This window comes from Sus scrofa, chromosome 4 (genome assembly GCF_054392235.1).
Source record: "Sus scrofa isolate SSC_HxYL_T2T_F1_AM1 chromosome 4, Sscrofa_HxYL_maternal_Yorkshire_Landrace_v2.0, whole genome shotgun sequence".
NCBI lineage: Eukaryota > Metazoa > Chordata > Mammalia > Artiodactyla > Suidae > Sus > Sus scrofa.
In genome coordinates, this window is record NC_139386.1 from 1,790,943 (window position 1) to 1,816,391 (window position 25,449).

The 25,449-nt window shown below is 60.9% G+C and overlaps 1 protein-coding gene across 30 annotated transcripts in view; it reads left to right on the plus strand.

Moving 5' to 3' along the window:
- Positions 1-25,449, plus strand: part of TSNARE1 (t-SNARE domain containing 1) — a 95,976-nt gene that overhangs the window by 29,859 nt on the left and 40,668 nt on the right. For 19 of the 30 annotated variants that reach the window (XR_014842889.1, XR_002343044.2, XR_002343046.2 and 16 more), the window contains exons 4-10: positions 3,495-3,644; positions 4,491-4,988; positions 9,091-9,168; positions 9,954-10,023; positions 17,752-17,842; positions 20,345-20,419; positions 20,888-20,947. Coding sequence is in view for 17 of the 30 variants with exons in the window: in XM_085020995.1 (XP_084877121.1) it covers positions 3,495-3,644; positions 4,491-4,988; positions 9,091-9,168; positions 9,954-10,023; positions 17,752-17,842; positions 20,345-20,419; positions 20,888-20,947 (1,022 nt within the window). In the remaining 13 variants the exon portion in view is untranslated. Of the gene's footprint in view, positions 1-3,494; positions 3,645-4,490; positions 4,989-7,599; positions 7,796-8,265; positions 8,530-9,090; positions 9,169-9,953; positions 10,024-11,615; positions 12,284-14,835; positions 14,975-17,751; positions 17,843-20,344; positions 20,420-20,887; positions 20,948-25,449 lie in introns of those variants that run through there. The other 11 variants (XR_014842894.1, XR_014842896.1, XR_014842895.1 and 8 more) reach the window with 5 other exon arrangements.

Genomic DNA, 25,449 nt, shown 5'->3' on the forward strand with positions numbered 1-25,449 from the left:
CAGTCTTGCAACCCTCAGTGTGTCCCTCTGTGTTTATCGGGTCTTTGACGTCTTTCAGTAAAGTTTTATCATCTTCTCCATGAAGAGCTTACATACCTTTCACTGAATTTCACAAAATGAAAACCCGTGTTTTTCTGGCTGCTCTTATAAGGATGCCGCTAGAAATGGCACATTCTGGAGCTCCTGCCGTGGTGCAGTGGGTTAGGAGGCTGACTGCAGCAGCTTGGGTCGCTGTGGAGGTGGGGCTTTGCTCCCTGGCCCAGCCCAGTGGGTAAAGGATCCCACGTTGCTGCAGCCGCAGTGTAGGTCGCAGCTGCCGCTCAGATTCTGTCCCCGGCCCGGGAACGTCCACTTGCTGTGGGTGTGGCCTTAAATAATAATAAAAAAAAAAGTGGAACAAATTACATCTTCCAGGTCTTTGTTGCAGGTGCAGCTGTTTTTTTGAAGAAGCAAAGTCCAGGGGTTTTATTTGATTTTTACGTCTTATATTTTAACATTCTAAACGTGGAACATTCCCGACAGAAAAGCAGACACAGTGATATCAGGAACCAGGGCCGGCCGTCCCCTGGGCGTCGTGGGGGTTTCCGTGGCTGGTGCAGCCTTACCCGCGCCCTCGGGTCACTGCCCGAGGCCTCACGTTGCTTTGGGTGGCCTGTCCCTCTCCCGTCTGCGGAAGCTGCCAGGCTGCCCGTTTCTTCTCGGGTCCGTTGTCGTGTTTTCCTGGACGTACGTCTGCTTCATCTGAATGTTCCAATTCGCTGAGACACCTGCGCGCAGCAGCGTGGCACTGCCCGGGGGCCCCGGGCGGCCTTCCTGCGGGGTCAAGGGCACAGCTCTGGTTCCCACCGCGGCTCTGCCACCTCCCGGCCGGGCCGCCACCGCCGGGAGGGGGGCGCTCGGCCGGGCGGGTTCCCGCTGTTTCACTGACCGGCCAGCCCCCTCTTCTTTGTGTATCCCTGGTGTTGTTTCTTTCACCCTGTTTTCTTCTTTTATAAATCCCTATCGACAGATACGTGGCGTCTCCAGAGACCTGACTTGACTTTCTCGCTCTGTATTCTATGCTCGTTTTAAAATTTGGTGTGGATTTCCGCCCATATCTTCACATTACTGTGCTCCCGCCCTTGAGTTGAGGCTGTGTTATTTTTCTAACTCCGAAGTTGGAGGTTTACCTCCTTCACATTCCGTTTTTCTGCCTTCCTAATAAAAGCACCTAAGATTGCAAATGTCCAGCTGATCACACGTTTAGAACATACAGTATTTTTAAATGAATGTCTTGTTGTAAATATTTTCGTTCCGGTGGGATTTCTTCTCTGACCCAGGACGTGTTTAGCATTACAGTTCATTTCCCCAGTAGGTTCCTTCTTTCTGGCCGTCTGTGGAAAACGATTTCTGAGGTAACGACCTTTCTGTCAGGAAAGGGTCTGCGTTGTCCTGAGTTGGTGACAGTTGTTGAGACCGGGGCTGCTGGCTGTGATTCTGGGGGGGGACCAGGAAGGCTCCCAGGGAGGGGTGGCCCCAGGTGTGGGGCGGCTGCGTCGCCAGGACCTGCTGGGGGCCGGGCACGGGGGGTCACGGCTTCCGCAGGGGCCCGCAGGTTAATCACGCCGCGCTCAGGGCAGGTCCTGGTCGCGGGTCCTGGTCGCCGATCCCGTCACAGATGCGGCCAAAGGTGGCAGAGGACGAGCACAGGACGAACTCACACAAAACAAGGGAAACCTCCAGATCCTCATCCGGTCGGGCCAGAGCTGCCGGGAGACGGGAACGGCCCCCCGTGGGTGTGCGGCGGGCTGCTCGGGGCTGCTGGCGGGGGCCGCGGCCCCCCTGGCCCAGCCGGGCCTCCCCTCCGTCAGGAAGCAGCGGAGGGGCGGGCGGAGATGCTGCCGCGGGGCCGTACGCCCGCGTGCCCCGTGCTGTCACCCCCAGATGACAGCCCGCAGGATGGGGTGGAGGCCGCGCCACCGTCGCCGAGGCCCGGGAGCCCCTCGCTCTCAGGGTTGCCCGCGGCCTCCCTGCTGCCTCGAGGCAGATGGGGACCCCTCTCCGGGTGCCCGGCAGCCCTGCCTCCTGCTTCCACGGTGCGGGCCGGGCAGCAGTCGCTGGGCTGGGCTCGGGGTGGTCCGCCTGCAGAGGAGGCCCTGCCTGCAGGCTCCCCACGAAGCCCCTGGGGAGAGGGAGCCCCCGGTCCTGCCTCTTGCGAGATGGGCCCTGACCTGGACCCTCGAGCCACAGGCACACCCGGACGTGGAGCTCCGCGCCGGGACGGGCCCGGGACCATCGCTCCCCAGGACTTCCTCGGCCCTTGACCTGGTCGGACGGCGTCCAAGCCAGTGGGGCCCAGCGTCTCCCCGGAGCATGCTTCTGGAACCTGCCTTCCTCCTGGGAGCCCGGGCAGAGCAGGGCCCGCAAGCAGCTCTCGGCTCTGGCGTGTGGCCCCAGCCTGGCACCACTGCCTCTGCTGACCCCAAGGTCCACGGACGGAAGGCAGCCTGGTTCCAGAGGTGTCAGTGCCTTTACCTTGTATTTCTTGGGGCTCAGGGATTCCAATGAACCTGTCCAGGAAGTGTTTCTGGACAAATGAAAACCATCAAAGAGAAAACTCTCCTTCCTGGGGCCCACCTGCTCCTGAGCCTGCTGGGGGCTTTGCAGCCGCGTGTCAGGGGAATGGGTTTATTTTTTATTTTTTATATTTTATTTTATTTTATTTTATTTTGTTATTATTATTTTTTGTCTTTTCTAGGGCTGCTCCCTCGGCATATGGAGGTTCCCAGGCTAGGGGTCGAATCGGAGCTGTAGCCACCAGCCTACACCACAGCCACGGCAACACGGGATCCGAGCCGCATCTGCGACCTATACCACAGCTCACGGCAACGCCGAATCCTTCACCCACTGAGCAAGGGCAGGGACGGAACCTGCAACCTCATGGTTCCTAGTCGGATTCATTAACCACTGCGCCACGACGGGAACTCCGGGTTTTTTTTTTTAATTTCCACTTCCCATAATGATATTTCCACTTCCCATAAATGATATTTTTATAAAATACAAGGGAATGGCCCCCTGTCGGTGTTGTGGCGATTTCACGTTGCCCTTACTGTTCCCAAGGCCCTCTCTCCATTTCTGTGCGTCATTTTTCATACCCAGGTGATGCCCGTCGAAGGCCTGGCCTGGTATGTGGGCCGCAGCTGAGACTCTGCTCGCAGGGGTCTCATCCTGGTTTGGAACCCCCTTTCGGGGGCTAGAGTGCAGAGGAAGAGTTGGAAAATGTCAAGTTCCGTGTGTAGTACTGGCTTTCAGTAAAAGGGGCGTTCTGGAGGGGGTGGCAGTCAGGGAGGGCTTCCTGGAGGAGGTGGGTCTAAGCGAGTGGAACTCTCCACGTGGATGCGCGGAGGGCCTGGGGCTCTCTCTGTCCGTCGTGAGAGCCTTGCTTCCCTAGCAGTGCCCTGAGCTGCTCTGTGGGCAGGCTGGGCATAACTGTGACTATCCCTTGCTGTCCGTAGAGTGCGCTAAATGTTGGACTGAATATGGAATCCGCCATTTCCCCTGCCCGTCTCCAGAGAGCCACCCGCAGGACGCATGTGTGGGCAAGGAAGGGGAAGGCGATCTGGGGCCAGCGGGCACGCTCAGAGGCCCGAGGGCCAGGAAGCGAGGTACTTCCACTGGGATGCCGGGATGCGGGGTCCAGGGAAGGCCACCCAGAGATGCTGAGTGCAGAGGAGGGCGGGTCAGCACGCGGGCGGGCGGGAATTCCAGAGGCTCAGGCTGGTGGTGCTGGGGGAGGCTGGAGCAGGCATCCTGGGCTGTCCCCACCCTCCCCCACTAGCCCTTCCCTTCCCCAGGGACAGTGGGTGGCGTGGCCATGCTGGACCCGGGCAGGAGGGGTGTTGCCAGGCTGTCATGGCCCTATGGGCTCCAGGGACAAGGCCAGCCCTGCAGGACAGACGGGGTGGGAGGACTGGGCCAGCTCCCGTGGCGCCTTGGCCCCAGAAACCCCCAGAGGAGGCTAGTGGGGGAGTGCAGGTCTGGGTGTGTTGCTGTAGGGGGAGGCTGGCTGGGGGGAGGCCGAGGCCAGGACTCCGCAGCTGGGCAGGGGTCAGTGGCGTCCTGAGGGGTTCTTGGTCAGTCTGTCTGGCGTGTCCGTGGTGAGGGCTGTCCCCAGGCAAGCAGCCCTGGCCTGGTCCCCGCGGGCAGGAGACAGCCTCCCCGGCCTTCTCACCCCTTTGTGCGGTTGTGCTGCCAGAGGCAGCGGGGATCGGTGACCCTCATTGATGAATGCTGGCGTCTGGAAATGAGCTGCCTTGCTGGACGGCGCCCAGCCAGGCAGCAGCCAGGACGTGGACCCAGGCCGCTGGACACACAGCAGGGAGAGGCCGTGCACGGGAGCGGGTGGCAGCGTTCTGAACCCAAGGCAAAGAGGAGGCGGCCTGGCAGCTGCCACCCCAGCCACCACCCCACCGGCCAGGGCCTTAAACACCCGCCTTTTGGTGCCTTTCCAGGGCCAGGGGTCGCCACCGAGGGCAGCGGGACGCCAGAGCCCACCTCGCCGCCGGCCGGCCCAAGGAAGGACTTGGCTGCGGGCGTCCGTGGCCGGGTGGCGGGGCCTGGCATCACCCGGGCCAAGAAGAGGAAGCCCAACTTCCGCCCGCAGGAGACGGAGGTGCTGGTGGCCAAGGTCAGCAGGCACCACCAGCTGCTGTTCGGCCCTGGGCGGCCCGCGGCCGAGCCTGCCCGCAGGTACCGCGTGTGGAGCCGTATCCTGCAGGCCGTGAATGCGCTAGGCTACTGTCGCCGCGACATCGGGGACCTCAAGCACAAGTGGCGGGACCTGCGTGCCGTCGTGCGGCGCAAACTGGGCGAGCTGCGTGGGGCGGCCCCCGGCCCGGACCCCACCAGGCCCCAGGCCCTGGCCCTCACGCCCGTGGAGCAGGCGGTGGCCAAGACCTTCTCCTGCCAGGCCCTGCCGTCGGGGGGCACTGGCCCCGAGCCACCCGCAGGTGAGTGCCTCGCCCGGCGAGAAGCGCGTAGCCGCTGCAGGCTGCTGTCCCTCCCCCGCCGCGGTCTCGGACCCTTCCTGTCCTGCCTCCTCTGCCCCACTGCCCATCCTGCATGCGACAGCACCCAAGCTTGAGGTGCTTCAGGGGGGACGTTGGCTTCCTCCCCTGGTGCTCAGCCCCCGTCCCCACCCGTGCAGAGCCGAGCACGGACACGACGCGGCTCTCTTCCCAGGGCCGCCCAGTTCCAGCCTCTGACCTACAGTTGGAGGACATGTCCCGACCTGTCACATGCACAGCCCAGCCGGAGCACAGGGTCCCCTCCACACTTGGCCTCTGCAGGCCCAGATAGGCTGGCTCTTCTCTCTCCTGTCTCCTCCGTTAAATGACACGCTTGTGCTGACTTTCTGAGCCGGTTTCATGACCAGGGGTCAGCTGGGCTTGGAACTCCGGCTCTGTTGCTCGTTCAGAGTCTGGAGGAGGCCTGGCCCGGGTGGGCTGGCCCTGCAGCATCAGGATGGCAGGTGGGGGGGACCTGAGGCCCGGTCACCTGGGTTACCTGCGGCCTCCCAGGCTCAGGCAGAGCCCCTCCTGGGCTCGCCAGCGTCGCTCTGTGGGGCCTGATGCCCCACGGAGGCTCTAGGTGGGCACAGCGTGTCAGGGAGGGTTCGCACAGGCCTGCCATCTGGGAGCCTAGAGAGCGCTGGGACAGGCTGCTATGCGACTGGGACAGGCTCCCAGCGGCACGTGGGCCACAGAACTGCTGTGGGCGGCCTTTGCGGTGCAGCCGTGGAGCTGGAGGAGGGTGAGGTGCCCGGTCCCCGTGCTGGCTCCCTGCTGCATGGGTCATGTCTCCGAGCTGCTGTGGGCCGGGCTGGCCTAGAGCTGGGCTGCAACAGGTGGCCCTCGCTCCCCTCAGACCCCGGCCCCACTCTGCTCGCTCCCAGCCAGTGTGGGGTGAAGCCTGAGTGGTGCCTGGGAGACTCCCTGAGTGGGGCAGCCTCCTGCGGGTGCTGGGGGTTGCGGGGGGCTGGGAGCCTGTCTGTACCAACGCGGACTCTGGGCGGTTGGGCCTGTGGCACCGGAGCGTGGAAGCCATCTCTGCCCGCGGCCTCGCCCTCGCCCTCTGCTGCGCAGGCCGAGGACGTGTGTCCCGGGAGGGGGGGATGGTGTGTGCTGAGGCCTGAGATGGTGCCTCGGAGACTCCCTGAGTGGGGATGGCAGGCACGGGTGACGTGCTTCTCCCTTGTCCAGCCTCGTGTCCGAGCCTCGGGTCCCCTGGGCCTTTGTCCTAACCCGGGCCCCAGGAGCCAGCCCTGAGGGCCCAGGTGCTGGCCGCCGCCCCCGGGACCACCAGCGCCTCCGAGCCCGTCCCTGCTGTCCCTCCTTGAGTCCCATCCGCAGGCGCCAGGGCTGCTCTCTGCTGTTCACCAGCGAGAGCCCGCCTGCCCTGCCTTCGGGATTCTTACGTGTGGCCTGTCACCCCGTGGCCGCCCAGACCTGCGGGGGCCGGGGGTCGCTGGGGTCGTGCTCTTGTGTATGTGCCCTCACTTGCCATCTCTGGTCCTTGACCCCTGCTCTGTGCAGGGTCCTGCACCTAAGAGCCCCGGCGGGGGGCAGGCTGTGACCCCAAGCCACCGAGACTGCCGAGGGGTCCGCCTTCCCAGCGGTCTGAGTGTGGCGCTCCGCAGATGTAACTGAAAACATTGTGCCGGGGGAGAGGTGATGGGCTCGAGCTTGCCCAGAAGGCCGCCCGGCCGTGGGGCCTGGCCCCTGGAGGACCGTTGTGTGGTGGCCTCGGGCGAGGGCCCCGGGGGTGAAGGTGTGCGCCATGGAACCCAGAACACGGCTTCATCCAAGTGTAATTTGTGTAAGGACAGCGTGTCCCCTAAGGATGCAGCTACCGGACGTGCCCGGGAGCCCCCGCGGGGAAGCTCAGGGCTGAGCATCCCGTGACTCTGCTGGTCCCCTGCACCCCCACACGGGCTACCCCGCCTGGGACAGTGTTCCCTGGCCTTTGGCCTTGTGGGGGCTTCTCTTGGCAGGGTCCCTGTGTCACGGGGCCTGCGGGCTGCCTTCCTTTGGTTCCGCCTTCTGTCCCCATCCTGGTATGTTTGAGGATCGGCGGCAGTGTTGGGTGCCCATAGCTCTTCCTGCCACTGCTCAGGAAGACGAGTGGCCCACCTGGTGTCCTGTCCAGGTGGGCCGCTCGTCGCCAGCTTCTGGCCGAGTGAGGGCCTGAGAATGTTCGTGCGTGGGTGCACGTCCTTGCTCTCGGGGGGCGCAGAGGGGTTGGATGCATACCTGAGAGGCAAGCTGCAGATCCTGTGCGTTTGGCTTTGTAGGCAATTGCTGAGCCGTCGTCCGCAGCGGTTGTACTGCTTCCAGGCCCCGCGGCAGCTGTGAGCAGCCCTCCTTGCCGGCTCTCTTGCTGCTTTTCGCCACCCTCTGCGGGTGGCGAGGAGCCCCGCTGCAGCTTCAGCCTGCTCCTGCGCCCACGCTGTCTGTCCATTCATCATCTTCTTCCGTGCGGTTTCTGCTCGCATCCACGTCTGCCTCCTGCTGGGCTGCTGGCCTGTCCCCTGCGTCAGCTCTGTCCTCATTCTGGATACAGGGAACCCGTCAGACCCCTGGAGTGCAGACTGGCCCACGCTGAGCTGGTTTTTGAGCAGCGTGGATCTGGGGCCGTGGTTCCCGGACGTGCCGTCGTCCGCCCCGTTGGTTGAACCCGGGGAGCTGCGCGCCTCTCTTCTCGTGTGTCTGTCCGCCTGTGTCTCTGCTGACGTCCACGCCGTCTGGTCACGGAAACGGTAACGTCGGGGTTGCCCTGGGCAGGGACTCGTTGCCCCTCCTGCCTTCTGAAAGGGTTTCTGGAGAATTTGTGCTGCGCCTCCTTGGACATGAGGCAGAATCACCAGAGAAGCTGCCCGAGCCCGCGCCCTCTCTGGGGGAGGCTGTCGCCCGTGGCCGCTCCACTCTGTGTGGTGTCTTTCGAGGGACGTGCTTGTTGCTGTCCGTTGTCAGAGTCGCTGGCACGGGTGGTTCCTGGGGCTCCTCCGTGTCGTCCGAGGGCCCGTGGGACCTGCCGCGTGCGCCCCTCTCCCTCCGCGGGCTGCTGCCGCACGTCTTGCCGCGCTGAGCTCAGCGGGGCTGCCGGAGTCCATCGAGCTCCTTGACTGCTTCGGGGCCTCGACTCGCGTCATCCGTGTTCTCGCCCGTGTCGAGTTGATCGACCTCTCTATTGTTTCCTTCCGCTTTGGGGTTCATCCGGGCCTCCCAGCTCGTTGACTTGGGACGTCCCCCGTCCCTGCTGGATTTACCGCCGGCCCGCGTCCTCGGAGTGGCGCTCTGCTCGCCACCGCCGGGTGTGTGTGTTCATCCGGCCGCGCCCTCCCGGCCCGGCTCCGGCTCCGGCTCCGACTCGGCTCGGGCTCCAGCTCCGGCTCCGCCGCCTCCCCCCGCCCTCGTGTCTTCACTCGCTTCAGAGTGAACCGTGGCCTCCGCACGCTTCCTCCGAAGGATGCACTTTTGTCTTTCCCTCGAGGTAAAACGCACGGGCCGTGAAGCGCCTGGTCCTGGCTGTGGTTCAGGGGCTCCAATGAGTGTGAGCCGGTGGGTCCCCCGCACCGTCCGCGTACAGGGACGGCCTCGCCCAGCGCCCCCTCCCCACCCGCCCCCAGGCCTAGGGCGCCCTGGTTACTGCTCTCCGTTCTGGAGCTCGTACCGGCCCCGTCATGCCACCTGCTCCCGGGTCTGTCCCCGTGTGACGCCCGTCAGATCCACCCCAGCGTGTGCCACACTGGGGCCTCGGGAGGCCGGGGCAGCCTGTCGCCGGGCTTCTCTGTCTTCTGGGGGACAGCGGGCCTCCCTTCCTGCCCCTCAGCTGTGCCGGGCAGTGGCGAGGGGCGGGGGGCCTTGGCCGAGGGGCTGCCTCCTTGCCGTTCTTCCCTCCCTGAGCGCCGTGGGCGGCCGGTGGCTCCTGTCCCATCTCTCGGGCTCCGCCGGGCACGAGGGGCACAGCTGGTGGGGGCTCCTCCTGAGCACGGTGGACTGGGCCCCCGCAGGCCCCACGATGAAGGTGTGTCCCCGTCCCCTCTCCCCGCAGCCACCCAGATGGACCCGAGGGACCTCCAGGAGCTGTTCCAGGAGACATCGGCCCATGTCTTCCGAATCAACTCCAACGGTGAGTCTGCCCCCGCCGGCCCAGGCCGCAGGGGCACCACAGGAGGCCGGGGTGACGGGGGCGGGAGGCGTGCCTGTGGCCACCCCGACGAGGCTGGCCTGTGGCCCGGGCCTGGGGTCTTGGGACAGCAGTGGCGGGGGCATGACCCCGTGTTGTGGTGTCAGGCTGGGCCGTGTCCTGAGCCACCCCAGCCCGGGTGGTGCTCCCAGCAAGTGCCCCCATGCCCACTGCTCCCTCCCCTGCCGCACACCCTGATCTGGATGCCACCCCCCACCCCAGAGGAGCGCAGCAGTGCCTCCGTCAGGCTGGCAGGGCCAGCGCACTCACAGGTCACCAGGCTGGGGTTGGGGCGAGAGGCTAGGGCTCAACCGGTAGGACCCAGGGACCGGGCAGGCAGGGCTCCTTGTCCCCTTGGGGGGCACTGGTGTTTGCCCTGAACCCTGAGCACTCCCAGGTCAGAGAAGCCCCCTCCTTAGACACAGGGCGAGGCCCACTGAAGGCCGCTGGCAGAGCCCTGAGCCCCACGTGGGCCTGAGTATCTGTCCCTGGACACCTGGGAAGAGGGCTGTCCTGGGGCTCTGCTGGGGGTGTGACTGAGGCTGGGGGGTGGCCCTGGGCTGCGCCAGCTCTGAGGCCTCTGCACCCCCCAGCCTCTCCTTGGCGGGAGCATGGTCACTCAGGTGGGCTCCCTGGACTTGGCACCCAGGTCCCTGGGCAGAGGAAGCGCAGGGGATGCACCGCGCAGTGAGGGGGTCTCTTATCTCCTGTCCCCCTTCTCGTGGCAGTGACCTCCTTGGAGCAGAGCCTCCAGTCCCTGGGGACGCCAGATGACACACAGGAGCTGCGGGACAGCCTGTGAGTGTGCAGGGCACATGGGTGTGCCCGTCCCTACACCAGCCTGCCAGCCAGCTGGGCTCGCACATGGGTGTCCCCCTCCACGGGGCACGGGTGGTGGGGTGAGCATCTCTTGCTCACTTTTTGCCCCACTCACTGCCCGCAAACTTGTCTGCCACACACCAGAGCTCAGGAAGGGCTGTGAACGCACCGATGGGGACATGGCATGACATGAGTGTGCCATCCGCACGGCGGTTTGCAGGAGGCGGGCACGCAGGCTGGCAGGACTGGGGCCGTGTGTTTTTCGGTTCTGCCCCTGTGGGGTCCCCCTGGCTCTCCTTTTGGGGTCGCCCAGAGGCCTGCCCTGGGTTGGGTTGGGTGAGGCAGCTGGTCTGGGATGAGGTTTAGCTTCCGACAGAAAGGCCCCTCAGGTGCTGGGACCCCAGAGTGAGGGGGGACAGCAGATCTCTGCAGGGGGCCCGGCTTGGGGCAGGGGCAGCTCTGTGTTCAGGCCAAGGCTCCAGGCCCTTCTCAGGAGGTCCCATGAGCCCCCAGCCCTTGGCATGGGGTGTGGGGGGCACTGAGGGGGAGCCTGAGGCCTGCACCTGAACCCCTGTCCCCTTTGCCACCTCCCTGAGGGCACCCTGGGCCGGTCAGGCCGCCTCTTTGAGCCTGAGCCATCCTGCGGGGATGGGGAGCCATGGGCGGGGGACCGCGTGTCTCTTCTTGGCATTGACGTCCATTGGAGAGGTCGGGGCCTTGGGGTGGCTCGGGAGGGGGGCCGTCCTAAGCCTGTCTGGCTCAGAGGAGGCTCTGGGGGCCTCTGGGTCCCGGAGGTGCTGGGGCAGAGCTGAGCTGGGCGCCCCCACCCCTGCCGCCCCACCGTGGAGCTGCCCTGGGCGCTGTGCCTGAACCCAGGGACCTTCCTGGTCCCGCCCAACCTTGCACCCCCAGCCCCCGCCCACCCCCTCCCTGTGAACCACAGTGCTCCCGGGATAGAGGGCGCCCCACAGCACGTGGCCCCCCAGCCCTCCCCACCTCTGCTCTGGGCAGCCGGAGCAGGTGGTGGCAGCTGGAAGAGGACCCGTCCTGCGGGTACAAGCTCGAGGGCCAGTCCTGTGGCGCAGGAATGCCTGGGGACCAGCGCTTGCCGATGCGCGTGTTGGATCTCAGTACGTGCCCAGCCTGCCCTCGTCCACACAGGTGCCTGGCTGCACTCCCGCAGGGAGCCTGATGACTTGGGGCGCCCGGCTGGGTGCCCGGCTGGGCTCTGAGTCTGAGCCAGTCTTCTGTGATCCCTGGTGCCTTGGAATCAGCCGTCGTGCAGCAGCACTGGGCTTCCCCGGGGGGCTCGGCCCTGCCCGCAGCTCCTGCTTCCTGCCCTCAGCTCCCGTCTCCCCCACGCAGACCCTGCGGCCCTGAGACGCGGCTGTGTGGCTCAGGCCATGCCTCTCTCAATTGACAGCCAGGCCGAAAGCTACCCTCCCAGGCAGGCCGGGACCACCCCGCCAAGTCGCGGGGTCCAGAGCTCGAGGCAGCAAAGGACCCTTGGCAGATTTTGTGTGTTTAATTCTTCTTTACGTATGTTTTTAAAGTAAGGTTTGGTTTTCCAGTGGTGAAGGTAACAGATGCTCATTGTAGGAAACCTGGGTGCCCAGGATGCCTGCGGGAGAGCGCCGTTAGCCCCTTGCTGCCTCCTGCCAGCCTCCTCTCACGTCCACGGGCGTTTTGCAGCGTTGGATCTAAGCAACTGTTGGTCCGGATCCCGCTTTTTACACCGAAGGCCGGGGGTGTCTGCCCCGTCACAGGCCGCCCCTCCGAGGCACGGACAGCGCTGTCGCCTCTGCGTGATCGTTGAGCAGAGATGCTGGGCCGCTCTCAGGCCCGTCCTGTTTTCTGCACTGGGGTCAGCTTGCAGGAACCTGTGGGCAGTCTCTGTGCTGCTTCCTGCCTCTCGGTTGGGCCCCGGGGTGGCGTCCCCAGGGCCCTGGGCTGCCTGACCTGGTGGCTGGAGGATGTTGTCACCCTTGTGGGTCTGCCCCCCTCCCAGCCTCAGCTTCTGGGCCTCCAGACTCCCTCAGTGCCTTCCTGTCCCCTCAAGAACCCCCTGGCCTTTGGCGCCTCCACCCTGCAGGGCAGCTGCAACCAGGCTGCCTGGCCTGCTTGTCATGACCTTCTGGAGTGTTCCATCACCCCGTGCTGAAGGGGAGTCACGCACCTCATGGACCCTTAGCGTTTTAAAATGACTTAACAAAATAAGTAAAATAAAATGACTTGAGGAGTTCCCTTGTGGGCAGTGAGTTAAGGATCTGGCATTGTCGCTGCTGTGGCTCGGGGCGCTGCTGTGGTGCCTTCCTGGCCCAGGAATGGTCATGTGCCGCGGGCGCAGCCGAAGAAACTCAAGTAATAAAAAGTGACTCGACGAGTAAGGCAGTCACGTCTGCGTCTGCCCCACAGTGACAGTTGCCAGCTTTTTGTTCTCCCGAGTAGGGATGTTGGAAAGAAACTACATGCGTCCCTGTTGCCGTGGTTTTGTTAAAAAAGAAGACGGCGCTTCTGGAGCGGGTGGGGTCTGACCCCAGGAGCAGGGACAGTCCTTCCGAGAGAATAAATAAGCTTCCTCGGGACCCCACGGGATCGCGCTGGTTTTATCTCGCACGAGACAGGAGTGGGCTCCGTCGTTTCTGTCAGCCCCTGAGAGCGGGCCCTGTCCCGGACCCCCCGGGCCCCCCAGCACGGGCTCCCAGGCTGGCCCGGGTGAGCTGTCAGTGACGGCGAGGCCTGGCGGCCGTGAGCCTCTGCTTGTCAGCGTCAGCCCTCGGGGGTCGTGGCTGAATGAGCAGACGGTCCCTCCAGGAGCTCCACACAAGAAGCCGGCCAGTGGGCAGGGGCCCTGTCACCCCCGCCTCGGAGCCCAGCTCGGAGTCTGCAAGGCAGGGGGCCCTGAGCGGGTCAGTGACAATGGGTGTGGCCGGGGCTGGGCCTGAGCTGTGGCTGAACCCACACCCGGCTCTGGTAGCCTGTGTCCGTGGGAGGCAGGGAGGTTCCTTCCGGGCTTGCAGGTCAAGGGGGTGCCCGGCCCTGGTGCTCTGTGACCCCTGCTCCTCCAAGCAGCTGTGGGGGCTCACATTGGGCACCCCTGGGAGCTGGGGGGAGGGGCTCATATTGGGCCCCCATGGGAGATGGGGGCTCAGGGCTCCCGTGGGCCCCCACAGGAGCTGGAACATGGAGGGGTTCACGTTGGGCCCCCACAGGAGTTGGGGCATGGAGCTCACGTCAGGTCCCCACGGGAGCTGGGGTGTGGAGGGGGCATGCAGGGAGGCAGGGAGGCTCCTTGTGGGGCCCAGGCTGCAGGCCCGTCCAGGCTGAGGTCCCTGCTCTCCGGTCTCAGGGCGTCCTGCTCTGGCCTGACCCCGCACTGGTGGGGACCACTCCCGTCGCCTTCCCTCTGGGTGAGGCCATCAGTTGTGCACCCAGACATCAGAGCTGAGAGTGGGGCTTCCTGGCTCCTGACAGGGCAGATAACGAGGCAGGAGGGCCGGCTCCCTGGAGCTCCGCCGGACATCATGCCCCCCCCAACCCTGCTTGGGCCACCCTGCTTGGCTCTCGCCCCACCCCAGCCCCTGCGAGGCCTTGGTTCTTGCCTTAGCCCGTGTCCCTGTGCCTCACCCTCGCTGCCCGCCAGCTGTCACAGTTTGCTGGGCGATGGGGACCAGGCACAGAGGGGCCTGCAAGGCCAGAGGCAGCCTTCGGAGGCCACAGCGGGGTTGGGTGCTGCCCCTCGTGGGCTGGGCCTGGTGGCCCCAGAGAAGCCCTGGCCTCCGCTTCTCACGCTCCCTCCTGTGAAGGGCCTGGGGGTCCCAGCCTCACTCAGGGTGCAGCGGGTGTCCCTGGGGAGTGGTGCTGGGGGCAGGGGGCCTGCAGCGGGCTGGGTTCCCTGGAGCAGGAAACAGGCAGGCGGGCGGCCCCAGCCTCGGGGGCCCATGGGGGCCTCTCCCTCTCATAGCCCCTTCTGCGGGCAGCTCTTCCCCCAGGAACCCATTGAAGGCCACCTCCCTCGGAGGCCGTCCTGAGGGAGGCGGGGACACCGCCCGAGGTGGGTGGCCGGGGTTCTGATGGTGGCCCGTGTCCCTGCATGTGCGGCCTCTGGCGGGGGGTGGGGGCGGGTGCAGAGCTGGCAGCTCCTCCTCTCCCTGGGAAACGGCCCGTGCCCGCCGCCCAGGATGCCAGGCACCGGCACAGGGGGTGCCCACGAAGGCTGCCCCCGCAACGTGGTCGCATCCCTCTGTTCTGGGCCCCTCGCCTCCCCGCTGAAGCGGAGCTGGTGTGTGCAGCCTGGGCGGATCTTCCTTCCCAGGAGGCTTCCGCCCCGCTCCTCGTGTGTGACGCAGGGGCCTTTCTGCGGGTTCCTCAGCAGTTCTCTGGCCTGAAGGTGTACCACTCCCTGTGGGCGTGAGGAGCCAGGCGTGCAAGTTGGGTGGCCCTGAGGGGGGCTGAGAGGGGACTGCGGAGTGTCTGCCCAGCCTGCCTCCCAGGGTGCGCTGTCGGGGTCCTGGGGGTGCAGTGTCAGAGTCTGAGGATGCAGTGTCAGGGTCCTAGTGTGCACCGTTGGGGTCTGGGGGTACAGTATCAGGGTTCTGGGGGACAGTGCTGGTGTCCTGCGGTGCAGTGCTGTGGCCTGGAGGTGCAGTGTGGGTTCCTGGGGTGCACTGTCGGGGTCCTGGGGTGCACTGTCGGGGTCTGGGGTGCAGTTTTGGGGTCTTGGGGTGCAGTGCCGGGGGCCGGGGCTGGCTCCTGGTCGGTGTGAGCCGTGCCTTTCTTCCTTCTTGGCAGAGGACTTGCACATCAGAGGACGAAGGAGGCACGAGGCAGGCTGATCCGGTTGCGTGGCCTGGCGGCTGTTGGAGCGGCTTAGCGCCCAGAGCCCGGGCGCATGCCGGGCCGTCTCCTCTCCGCCTCGCAGAGCTCAGACCAGCAGCATCAGACCCACATGGACCCTCATCCCAGCCCCGCCGCGACCGCACGCGCCTGCGCGCAGAGACCCCCGGGGCTGTGCTGAGGAACCAGGATGGGGAGAGTAGGTCCCCCCAGGCCATCCGCCGTTGTCTGCGCTTAGGGTCGTCCTGGGTGGAAGGGGCCCTGGTCCCTGGGCTGGCCTCACGCTGACTTGTCAGAGCTGCCTCTGGAGCCCAGGGCACGACCCGGGCCCTCCCAGCGGACCAGACCAGGTCCCCCTTAACACATGGGGAACCTGAGGCAGGAGAGGGAGGGGCTTTCCTGGGGCCACCGAGCGAGAGCAGAGCTGTGGAGTGTCCCTAGGACCTCGGGGTGGGGTTCGCCTGTCACCTGGGGCCCGGGAGTCGCTGTGGCGAGTTGGACATGAAGTTTGGCTTCCTCTCTGGGGGGACCTTACACAGCCCCAGGGCCAGACCCAAGGCCAGAGGGGTCACAGGTGGTAGAGCTGGTGGTAGAAGCTGGCCTTGGGTTCTGCTCGACTCCAGAATGTCTGGGCCTCGGCTGGGACCACTCGGAGCCTGGGCGACGCCACAGCCGGCCTGAGCACCGGGAAGCCTCACGGGTGACAGATGCTGAGCCCTGGGGGGGTCACCCGGAGCCTCTGTGCCCTTGCTCTGGGCACCGCGGCCTCACAGTAGCTGAACTTGTCAGGTGGCGGCTCAGGGCTCCCTGGGGAGGCCTCTGGCAGTGACGGCCGAGGCGGCTCTGCCTCTTAGCGCCTTCTCGGAAGGCATAGGGTCGCCTCTGCCATCCTCTTCGGTCAGGGCCATCCTGAGCCTGTTCAGATCAGTGAGAAGGGCTCGGCCCTCTGCAAGGTGGGACAAACGACAAGGAACTGGGGTCTGTTTCCACGTCCCCTGGGTCTTCCTGCAGACGGGCCTGTCGTCTGTGACCCGGGCAGTTGCGGGGGTTTGCGTCCCCGTGCTGCCTTCCTCTCTTGTCCCGTTACAGTGGCAGAGACGTGTCCTCGGAAGCTTAGACTGTCGTCCGACTGTGAAGGGCTGCTGGAGGTGGCAGTCCGGGGCCACCCCTCCTGGCGGGGCAGGACGCTGGTCAGATGTTGCAGGCTCTCTTCATCCAGTTGATTGCGCTCCCTTCTCTTTCCTAGCTTTCCTAGAGGTGTTTTTTTTTTTTTTTTTTTTTCTTTTATCAGGAATGGATGTTGAATTTTGTTGGGTGCTTTCTCTGCATAGTCTCTGTAGACGATTCTCTCCCTTTTAAATTTGTTCTGTTAAGGCGAGGGTTCCTTTAGTCGACGTTGGCTGCTACCCTGACCTTGCCCTCCTTGGATGCTGTGTTATTCTCTTGGTATACGGTTGGGTCCAAGGTTCTCACATCTTGGGAAGGGTTTTGGCGGCTTTTTTCTTCTGGATTTTTGTTTAGGTTCTGGGTCAGGGTCATGCTGACCGCCTAAAACGCACGTGTCCTTTCTTGTCTGTGTTCTGGAGGAATCTGTGTGGTTTCGATATCACTTCTCTTTTAAATATTTGATAGCGAAGTCACCTGTGTTTGGGGGAACGTTTTTAAGAAAAAATCTAATTTCTTCAGTACATAGAGAGCTGTTTGGGTTTTCTGTTTCTTCTTGAGTCAGTTTTGATAATTCTCGGCGTTCAGGGAGTTCTCTTTCATCCTAGCTGTCAGGTTTGTTGGCATACGTGACTGCCGTATTTCCTTATCTGGACGGGCAGGCGTGGCGAGGAGGAGGGCGGGCCCAGTGGCACCAGTGGCCACGAGAGCGCATCCCGAGGGGGAAGGACCGCACGTGTCTTGCTGGTTCCGGGGTCTGCTGGGAGCCTGGGAGGAAGGGGCCCCCAGACCGCGCCCTCTGCAGGGTCTCCTCCCCACTCCCGCAGGGTAGCTGCCCCTTTCTCTGCTTGCTGCGGCCCCACGTGGCCCTGGGGCTGCCTGCCCCTGCGAGGGTCCGCCTCGGCAGACGGGGCCCGGCTCCATGGCTGCCTCTCAGGAGCTTCCCCCTGTTGAACCTGGGAGGGCCCAGGGCCACACCTGCTGCTGCTGTTGGGGGTCCTGCGGGGGCCGGAGAGGGGCCTCCGTGCTGCAGCTCGAGGGTCGGGAGGGGCTCTGGTGCCTGTGGCCCAGAGCCAGGCCGGGGTCCTTCCCTTCCTTGGCCGTGTGAGCCCACAGGAGGCCTGAGGGCAGGAACTGCCATGTCACTGCATCCACGGGGACAGTGCTCAGCCCCAAGCTGGCCGGGGGCTGGTCTCCTCAGCCTCTTCCGGGTCCTGATCAGAATTGTGAACCAAGAGGCTGGGAGAGACCCTGGGCCCGGCCTCCCTGCGAAAGTCTCACTTTGGCCCCCAGAGGCCTGTGGTCCCACGGCCATCTCTGCGGCCACCCACCTGCTGGGGCCCGACCAGTGCTGACCCCCGGGGACCTCTCCACCGGGAGGGCTCCTGGCCGGGGTCCTGATGGTGCAGGTGCCAAGCCCGCGGCTTGTGTGCAGGGTCTGCGGGGCCCACGGGGGATGGGGGCCCGGGGATGCTGACCCGAGCTCACCATGTCACGTCACTGCCCCTCCCCTGGCCCCGCCCCTCTCATGTCTGTGTGTCCTTCCTCCTGTCCGCTCTCGTTCCTCTGCCCGGCTCCGTGTTTCCTGGGGTCGCCCCTCCCTCCATGGCCCTGCCCACTCTGCTGCCCTCCCTTCCGTGTCGCCCCCCCTTTCTGCATCCCCGTCCTTCCCCGCCTGCTCCCTGTCTCTGTCCCCTCCCCGCCCAGCCACGCAGCGCAGCAGGAGACCAACCAGACCGTCGTGGCCAGCACCAGCGCCCTGAAGCAGACGGCCGAGCTCCTGCGGGGCTGCTCCCGGGTACGTTCCTTGGGGGCGGGGGCGAGGACAGGGGCCTGGGACACTGGGTACAGGGACGGAAGCTGACCGCAGGGCTGGCCTGCGTTCGCCAGCAGAGGTTGCGTGTTCAGCCACTCCCTGGGCACCGCCACGGGCTGGGGGTGGTGTCGGCACTGTGGGCTCCCGAACAAGCGCGCCCCCCTCTGCCAGCCCGATGCCCTCCCCCCCGCTCTGTGTGCCCCTCACCCACCTACCAGCTCCAGTGCCCCTTCCCAGCCCTTGCACTCAGACTGGGCTCCTCTCCACGGTCCCGGCCTCCACGCGCCAGGCCGCTGCCCCATCGCTGCTGCCCACCCCCTTGGCCTCTCACCTCGCACCCACCTTGGCCAGGTGAGCACAGGCTGGCCCTGTGACCCACGCCCTACCCACCCCCAAAGGTTGGAGGGCGTCGCGGAACGTTAAGTGTTGTTAAGCCTCAGGCGGGAGAGAGAAGCTGGACTTGGTGCCCGTTTCTTTCCACGTGGCCCAGGGTGGCTTGGCCTCCGCATCCTAAACTCTAAAGTGTGGCCCTTGCGGAGAGAGGCCCTGCCTCTGGCCAGGGAGCCCCAGGCCCGTGGCCGGCCCCGCGGACGTGTCCAGCAGTGGGCAGGCATGGACTGCGGAACTGCTGCTGCCGGGCTGAAGCTCCAAGCTCCCGCTGAGCGAGAGGGGCCGGGGCAAAAGAGCAGGTGTGTTGTGTTCACCTGAGGTGCCTGGAATGACTCCATGGAGCAAGAAAGCAGACAGCGGTGGCCTGGGCGGGAGCGGGAGCAGGACGGGTCCCAGGAGGACTTGGGGGACTCTGGGGAAAATGGAACCCTCCAAAACCAGCTCGTGGGGACGGCTGTGCCACTGAAACTTCCTCATTGTACACTTAAGTGGGTGCATTTTACCTAATAAAACTTAAGTTACACTGTAATGAAAGTGAAAAAAAGTGGACTTAACACTTTGATTAAAAAAAAAAAAAAAAAGCAATAAAAGAAACATTCTGGAAGCAGGAGATGGGTGTCCCCAGGCAGGATGGGCAAGTGTACCCGAGATCTCGGTGGAAGAAGCAGCTGCTCCGTTTGCCATGTGCTGATCACGGCCTGGCTGCTGGGGCCCGAGGCTGGCCCCTGGTCATGGCCTTTCGCCCAGGGCTCGTGCAGCCCAGGCGGCGTCTGCAGCGGTGCTGAGGCCTTGGTGTTCATGCACCTTTTCCCGTGGGGCCTCGTGCCTTATTCCTGCACTCCTGTCCTGTCCGAGGCCTTGCAGGCTGGGAGGGGCCCCTCTAGGTTCGAGTCCTGGTCTTTCTGGGTCCAGAACCCGTGTTCTCGACTCTGTGTGTGTCACAAGGGCTAGAAATCAGGGCCGAGCCCCTTGGGACTCCAGAGGGATCGCTTTTAGCCTAATGCCTCCTTCCTCCTTCACATCCGCTGGCCCACCAGCCTTCTGTCTGTCCATCCTTCTGTCCATTGTCTGCTTACCTGCCCATCCAGGGACTTAACCACCCCTGCCCATCCTCCATCCACCCATCTGAGAACCGACACACATTTGTTGAACGCTCACCTTGCCCGATGCCAGGCGGAGGATACAGATGAGGTCCCCTTTGTGGCTCTCGCAGTCCCGTGGGAGGGCGTCTTGTCCGGGTGAGCTGGCATGGCTCACGCCTCTCTCAGGCAGAAAAGGCTGTGCCGGTCACCTGGAGCTGACGGCGGATCACGTGGGCTGGGGAGCTGGAAGTATTTTGCTCAAAAGTGCTCAATAGCTCCCCGGGCTCTTAGATCTATCCTGGGGCATACATACGGTGTCAGCTACAAACCAGACCCTGAAACAGGCTCCAGGGAGCTCCAGCCACACGGGGGACTGTGAGGCCCAATCCCGCCAAATGCCCTTGAAGGCCATGTATTGGAAAGCTGGTCTCACTGAAACGTGGCCAGCCTGCTGGTGCACCCGTGGCTCCTTCTCGTCCGTGGGCTCGCATGGGGTGCATGGTGGCAGCAAGGGGTAGGTTTTGTGACTTGAGACACAGGGTCTGGGGAGTGTCCAGGGCCTTCTTGGGAGCTGGTGAGAGGTGCTGAGGGCAGGAGGGGCTCAGGAGCCCGTGTCTGCATCCTGACCTAAGGACCCTGGGACTGGCGTGGCTCCATTGGCCCTGGTGATGTCTGCTGAGAGAGGAGGGTGTGGAGCTCCCGATGGCCTGGCAGTGCCAGGGTCCAAGGCTTGCCAGTCCCTTCGTTTGGCAGTATGTCTTGAGTTCCGTCTCTGTGCTGGGGAGCATTCTGGACACGGGCACAGAGGTGAACGAGGGACGAGGTCCCATTCCAGCAGGACAGAGGCTGTGTGTGAGGCTGGAGAGGGATGGATCAGGGGCTGTGGTGCAGGTGCTGCCTGGAGGAACAGGAGGGGCACCCGGGTCGAGCGAACTGAAGTGCCCAGGGATGGAGGGGCTGCAGGGCAGGGTGAGGCCTCAGCCACCTGTTGAAGCCCATGCTCTCTTTGCAGCAGGAGCGCCTTCAGCTGGACCGCCTGAAAACTCAGCTCTCAGATGCCATCCAGCGCTATGGAGTGGTGCAAAAGGTGAGGCACCCACAGGTCCCTTGAGCACCCACTCTGGGGATGGGTGCAGCCCCACCCCCCAAAGCAGGCGAAGGGCCAGCCTTGTGAACATTTGCTAGTGGCCAGGACCCAGCTGGTGGGACTGCAGTGTGTGGGGGCCGGGGTCTTTGCCCTCTGCAGCACTGCTCAGGCGGGTCCTTGTGACAGTCCCCTGGGAGGTGGCAGGAGCAGGTGTCACCTGTTCTGACAGGTGAGGAAACCGAGACCCAGGGAGCCTGAGTGTGTGGAAGGAAGCCGTCTAGCAGACCGTGCCCCCGCCCATCCAAGCGCCCGGTCTTCCTGAGTCCCGTGGCAGCTCCGTTCTCAGAGCTGACGCTGTGCTTTGCTCTTGGTCATTGTCTAGCGCTTCGTGTTTATCTGACCATTTGTCCTCTCTTTCCCACTCTTTCTCTTCTTCCCATCTCCCTTCTCTTGTACTTTATCCCACAGAAAATTGCGGAGAAGTCCAGAGCACTGCTTCCCACAGCACAGAGGGGCGGCAAGCAGCAGGTAGGGTCTGAGTTTTTACTGGGGCCAGTGGGCATTAGGGGACGGCAGAGAACATGGAGCCCCTGGGGCCCCGGGGAGAGCAGGGAGGCCCGAGGGCGTCACCTTGACAAACAGACTTTTAAGAAACTGCTGCTTTGCCCTCAGGTGCCTGGCATGGGCCTGACATAGAGGCATGATTGCCAACAGTTCTGCTTGCTGTGCAGGACTAACTCGTATCAGACTAACCTCCCGTGGGAAGGAGTGGATAGAAAATCTAGAGGAGAGTTTAAGCGGAGTCCTAGGGAGCAGGAGGAAGACAGAATGGACAGAAACAGTGTTTGAAGAGGTAGTGGTTGAGAATTTTCCAAAACTACCCAAATACTTTAAGCCACAGACTGAGAGGCTCTATGACAAATGGAATAAGTTTATCCTGCTTCTTAAAAGCTACCTTAGTCACATCATAATAAAAATTTGCAAACCAAAGGCAAAAATAAAATCTTAAAAGCAGACTAAAACCAGAAAAAAAAAGCTTAAGAGCATATCAAAGCCCTAGAGGCAACATTATTTTTAAAAGAGCAGTAAGGCTTACGCACGACTGCTTAAAAGAAACAGTGGAAGCCGGAAGACAGTGGAAAGACATGCAATGAAAAGAAACTAACCACCAACCTGGAATTCTACATCTGCTGAAAACATTTTTTTCCGAAGTGAAGGTGACATGAAAACATCTTCAGAAAAACAACACTGGAGAGAATTCATCCGAGAACTCTCTAAAAAGGAGGAGAAGGAAGATAACCCCCGACAGAGCACATTGACAGAGGAAGGAATGCCGGGCACGGACACGGTTAAACACCTAGAGGCGTGTGGTGGTCGACCAGTGCCAAGACTGACTTGGGAGGCTTCAGACGGGGGCAGATGAAAACACGGGTCCAGCAGCAGCACAGAGGCCACACTGGAGGTGGAAGGTGCCTAGTTGTGAAGTTCTTTATCAGATAAGTGGCAACAATCCTAACTTAAGTAGACCGTGATAAGCCAGGGTGTATGTTACCTTGCGGGTGGTGAAAGGAAACTGTAAGGTAAATTGGGAGGAACATGAAGTGATAAAAACTTGATCAACTTGAAAGCAAAAAATAAATAAAAAAAGAGGAACGTCAATAAAAGCAGATAGGAAAAAGAGGAAATAAATTGTAAGGTGGTTGATTTGTACCACTTGCATTAAACTAAAATGGACTGACGCCGCCAATAAAAGGCACAGATTATCAGACTTGGTTAAAAGAGGAAGGACCGTATGGTGCTTACAAGAGACAGACCTTACACATAAACCCAGAAAACCGTGAAAAGTAAAAGGAAGGGAAAAGATACATTGTGTGCAGCCGTCAACGAGGAAAACCGATGCAGCGCTGTTAATATCAGGGTCGGTAGACTCATCTCAAGAAGCATTAGTGGAGATCCAGAAGGTACATTTTGTAAGGATGAAAAGTTTCTTCGAATGAAGATGTCACACTAAAATGACACGTGCCTAATATAGCCTCAGAAATATAAATATAAAACCGACAATAATAGAAGGAAAATAGCAAATCCACAGTCCTAGTTGGAAATTATGACAATATCTCTCTAGACAACCGATAAACTGACAAAATTCAGTGAGAACATAAAAGCTTCCACCAATACTGCAGATTAATACACTGACCTAATCTGTACTTATGACACTGGAACCACCACAGGAGAATGTATTTTTCTTTCAAGTACATACAGTGCACATGCTGGACTGTGAAGCAAGTCTCCACAAATTCGAAAGGAGTGATGTAGTGCTCAGTGCCTTCTCTAACCAGAATGCAGTTAAACTAGAATCTAGTAGCAGGAAACCACCGGAACTGAGAATGTAAAGAATACAATTTGAAATAACCCACAGATCGAGGCAGAAACCACGGTGGAAATTAGAACTAATCATGAGCTGAACAAAAATAAAAAATGCAGCAGATCAGAACTTGGGGTACAGCTAAAGCAGTGCTTAGAGGGAAATTTATAGCGTTAAATGCATCTTTTAGAAAAGAGTGAAAATCAGGGATCTAATTCTCAGTCTCAGGTGCTAGAAAAACAGCAATAGTAACAAAAAATTAAATTCAAAGAAAATGCGTGGGAGAAAAGCACAAACCCGTGAAATAAAATGGACGCACGGTGGACACATTCACCAAGGCCAGACTTGATTCTCTTGAATGACGAATAAATTGTTACCTCCTGTGAGACTGATCAGGAGGCAGAGAGAAAATACAAACTGCTACTAAGAGAAATGAAAATGGCTCTATCATTATAGACCTCAAAGACTGAAAAAGTGATGAGCTGTTAGGAACATCTTAATGCCGATGAATTTGACAACTTAGACGACATACAGATTTTTTTGAGAAAAACGTAGCTTACCAAGATGTGTAAAAAATCTAGAAATACAGTACTTATTCAATGAAATCCGTAATTACAAAACATCCTAGCAAGAAAATTCCAGGTTAGGTGACTTGACTGGTGAATTCTCCCAAATATTTGAGGTATAGGTAATACCAGCTTTGGGAGTTCCTGTTGTGGCTCAGTGGTAACAAACCCGACTAGGATCCATGAGAATGTGGGTTCAATCCCTGGCCTTGCTCAGTGGGTTAAGGATCTGGCGTTGCCGTGAGCCGTGGTGTAGGTCGCAGTAGGTCGCAGACGCGGCTCAGATCTTGCATTGCTGCGGCTGTCGTGCGGGAAGGCAGCTGTAGCTCTGAGTCGGCCCTTAGTCTGGGAACTTCCATATGTCATGGGCACAGCCCTAAAAAGCAAAATAAATAGCTAAAGAACACCGGTTTAGACAAACTCTTGTAATAGAATATAAAAAGAAGGAATACAGCTCACCTTTCTTTATGACGCTGGTACTCCTCGCCTCCAGACTCTTAAAAGGACGTCACAGGATGTCTGCTTACGAACACAGAAGCAAAAATCCTGACCACAATATTAATAAGCTGAGTCTAGCAATATACGCAAAGACAATATATCGTTATAAAGTGGGATTCTCATTATGTTCTTTATACAAAGATATACTTCGTATGTCTTTGTACAGAGACAATATATCAGTATAAAGTGGGATTCTCATTATTCTAGGGATACAAGGTTGGCTTACATTCAGAGCAATCAGAGTAATTTATCACATTAAAAAATCAGTGAGGGAGATTCCCTTCGTGGCTCAGTGGTTAACGAGCCCAACTAGTATCCATGAGGACGCAGGTTTGATCCCTGGTCTTGCTCAATGTATTAAGGATCTAGTGTTGCCGTGAGCTGTGTGTAGGTCAGAGACGTGGCTTGGATCTGGCGTTGCTGTGACTGCGGTGTAGGCCGGCAGCAACAGCTCCGATTGGACCCCTAGCCTGGGAACCTCCGTATGTCACGAGTGCGGCCCTAAAAGACAAAAGACAAAAAAAAAAAAAGAAAAAAAGAAAAAAGAAAAAAAGAAAATAGACTTGAGCATCTATCTCAACAGACACAGAAGAACATTCAGTAAAATTCAGCGCTCGCTTAGGGGGGCTCAAAAGGTTCAGCAAGCTCGGAGGAGATATGAGTGCCTTTAATCTGATGCAGGGTATCTTTAAAAGCCAACAGTTGGGGGGTTCCCTTCATGGCTCGGCAGTTAACAAACTGTTTAACCCTCTCTATAGAAACCTGCAAAGCATTACTGAGAGGTGATAGAAGATTAGATAATGGCAGGTGTACCGTATTTATAGATTGGCTATAGATTGGAGAATTTGCTATGTAAGGATAACAGGTCTCACCAAACGGGTCTGTAGGTTCAGTACAATCCAGATGGAATCCCAAGGGGTTTAGAGTATATATATATATATATATGTGTGTGTGTGTGTGTGTGTGTGTGTGTGTGTGTGTCTGTGTGTCTGTGTGTCTGTGTGTCTGTGTAACTTGTCCAGCTGATGCTAACCTGTGTATGGAAACACGGAGGGCCGCACAGAGTGAAGACAGTTCTGAAGAACAGACGTGGAGGGTTTACATTCCCGGTGGAGGAGCGGCTGTAAAGCTGTAGAAATTAAACAGCGCGCTGTTTGGTGACGGCTCAGCCAGCAGCGCAGTGGGGACAGACTTGCACGTAGACGCAGACGCACACACGCGTCATTCCCTGGTTTGTGCGAGGTGCACGTTTGCATGGTGGGAAACGCAGGACTCGTGCAGGACTCATGCTGCCCCGCTGGAGGCTGTGCTGGGCCAGGGCTCCTGTTGAGACCCCACCCCCTGGTGTCCACGTCACTGAGATGCAGTGGGCTCCGCTCACCCCCAGACGGCAGGTCGGCGTCCGTGGAGGGCGTGGTTCCCTGTGGCCCGTGTGCCCGTCTGGTGGCCGGTGTAGGGCCATTGGCCTGCACGCATCCTTCTCGTGCTGCAGAAGAGGGACCCTGTCCCCTCCTTGCTGGGGACAGATGGGGCAGTGAGGCGGCCCGGTGTCAATTGACAGACATGCTCCGGCAGAGGAAGGGGCCGTGTTGAGTCCGAGACAG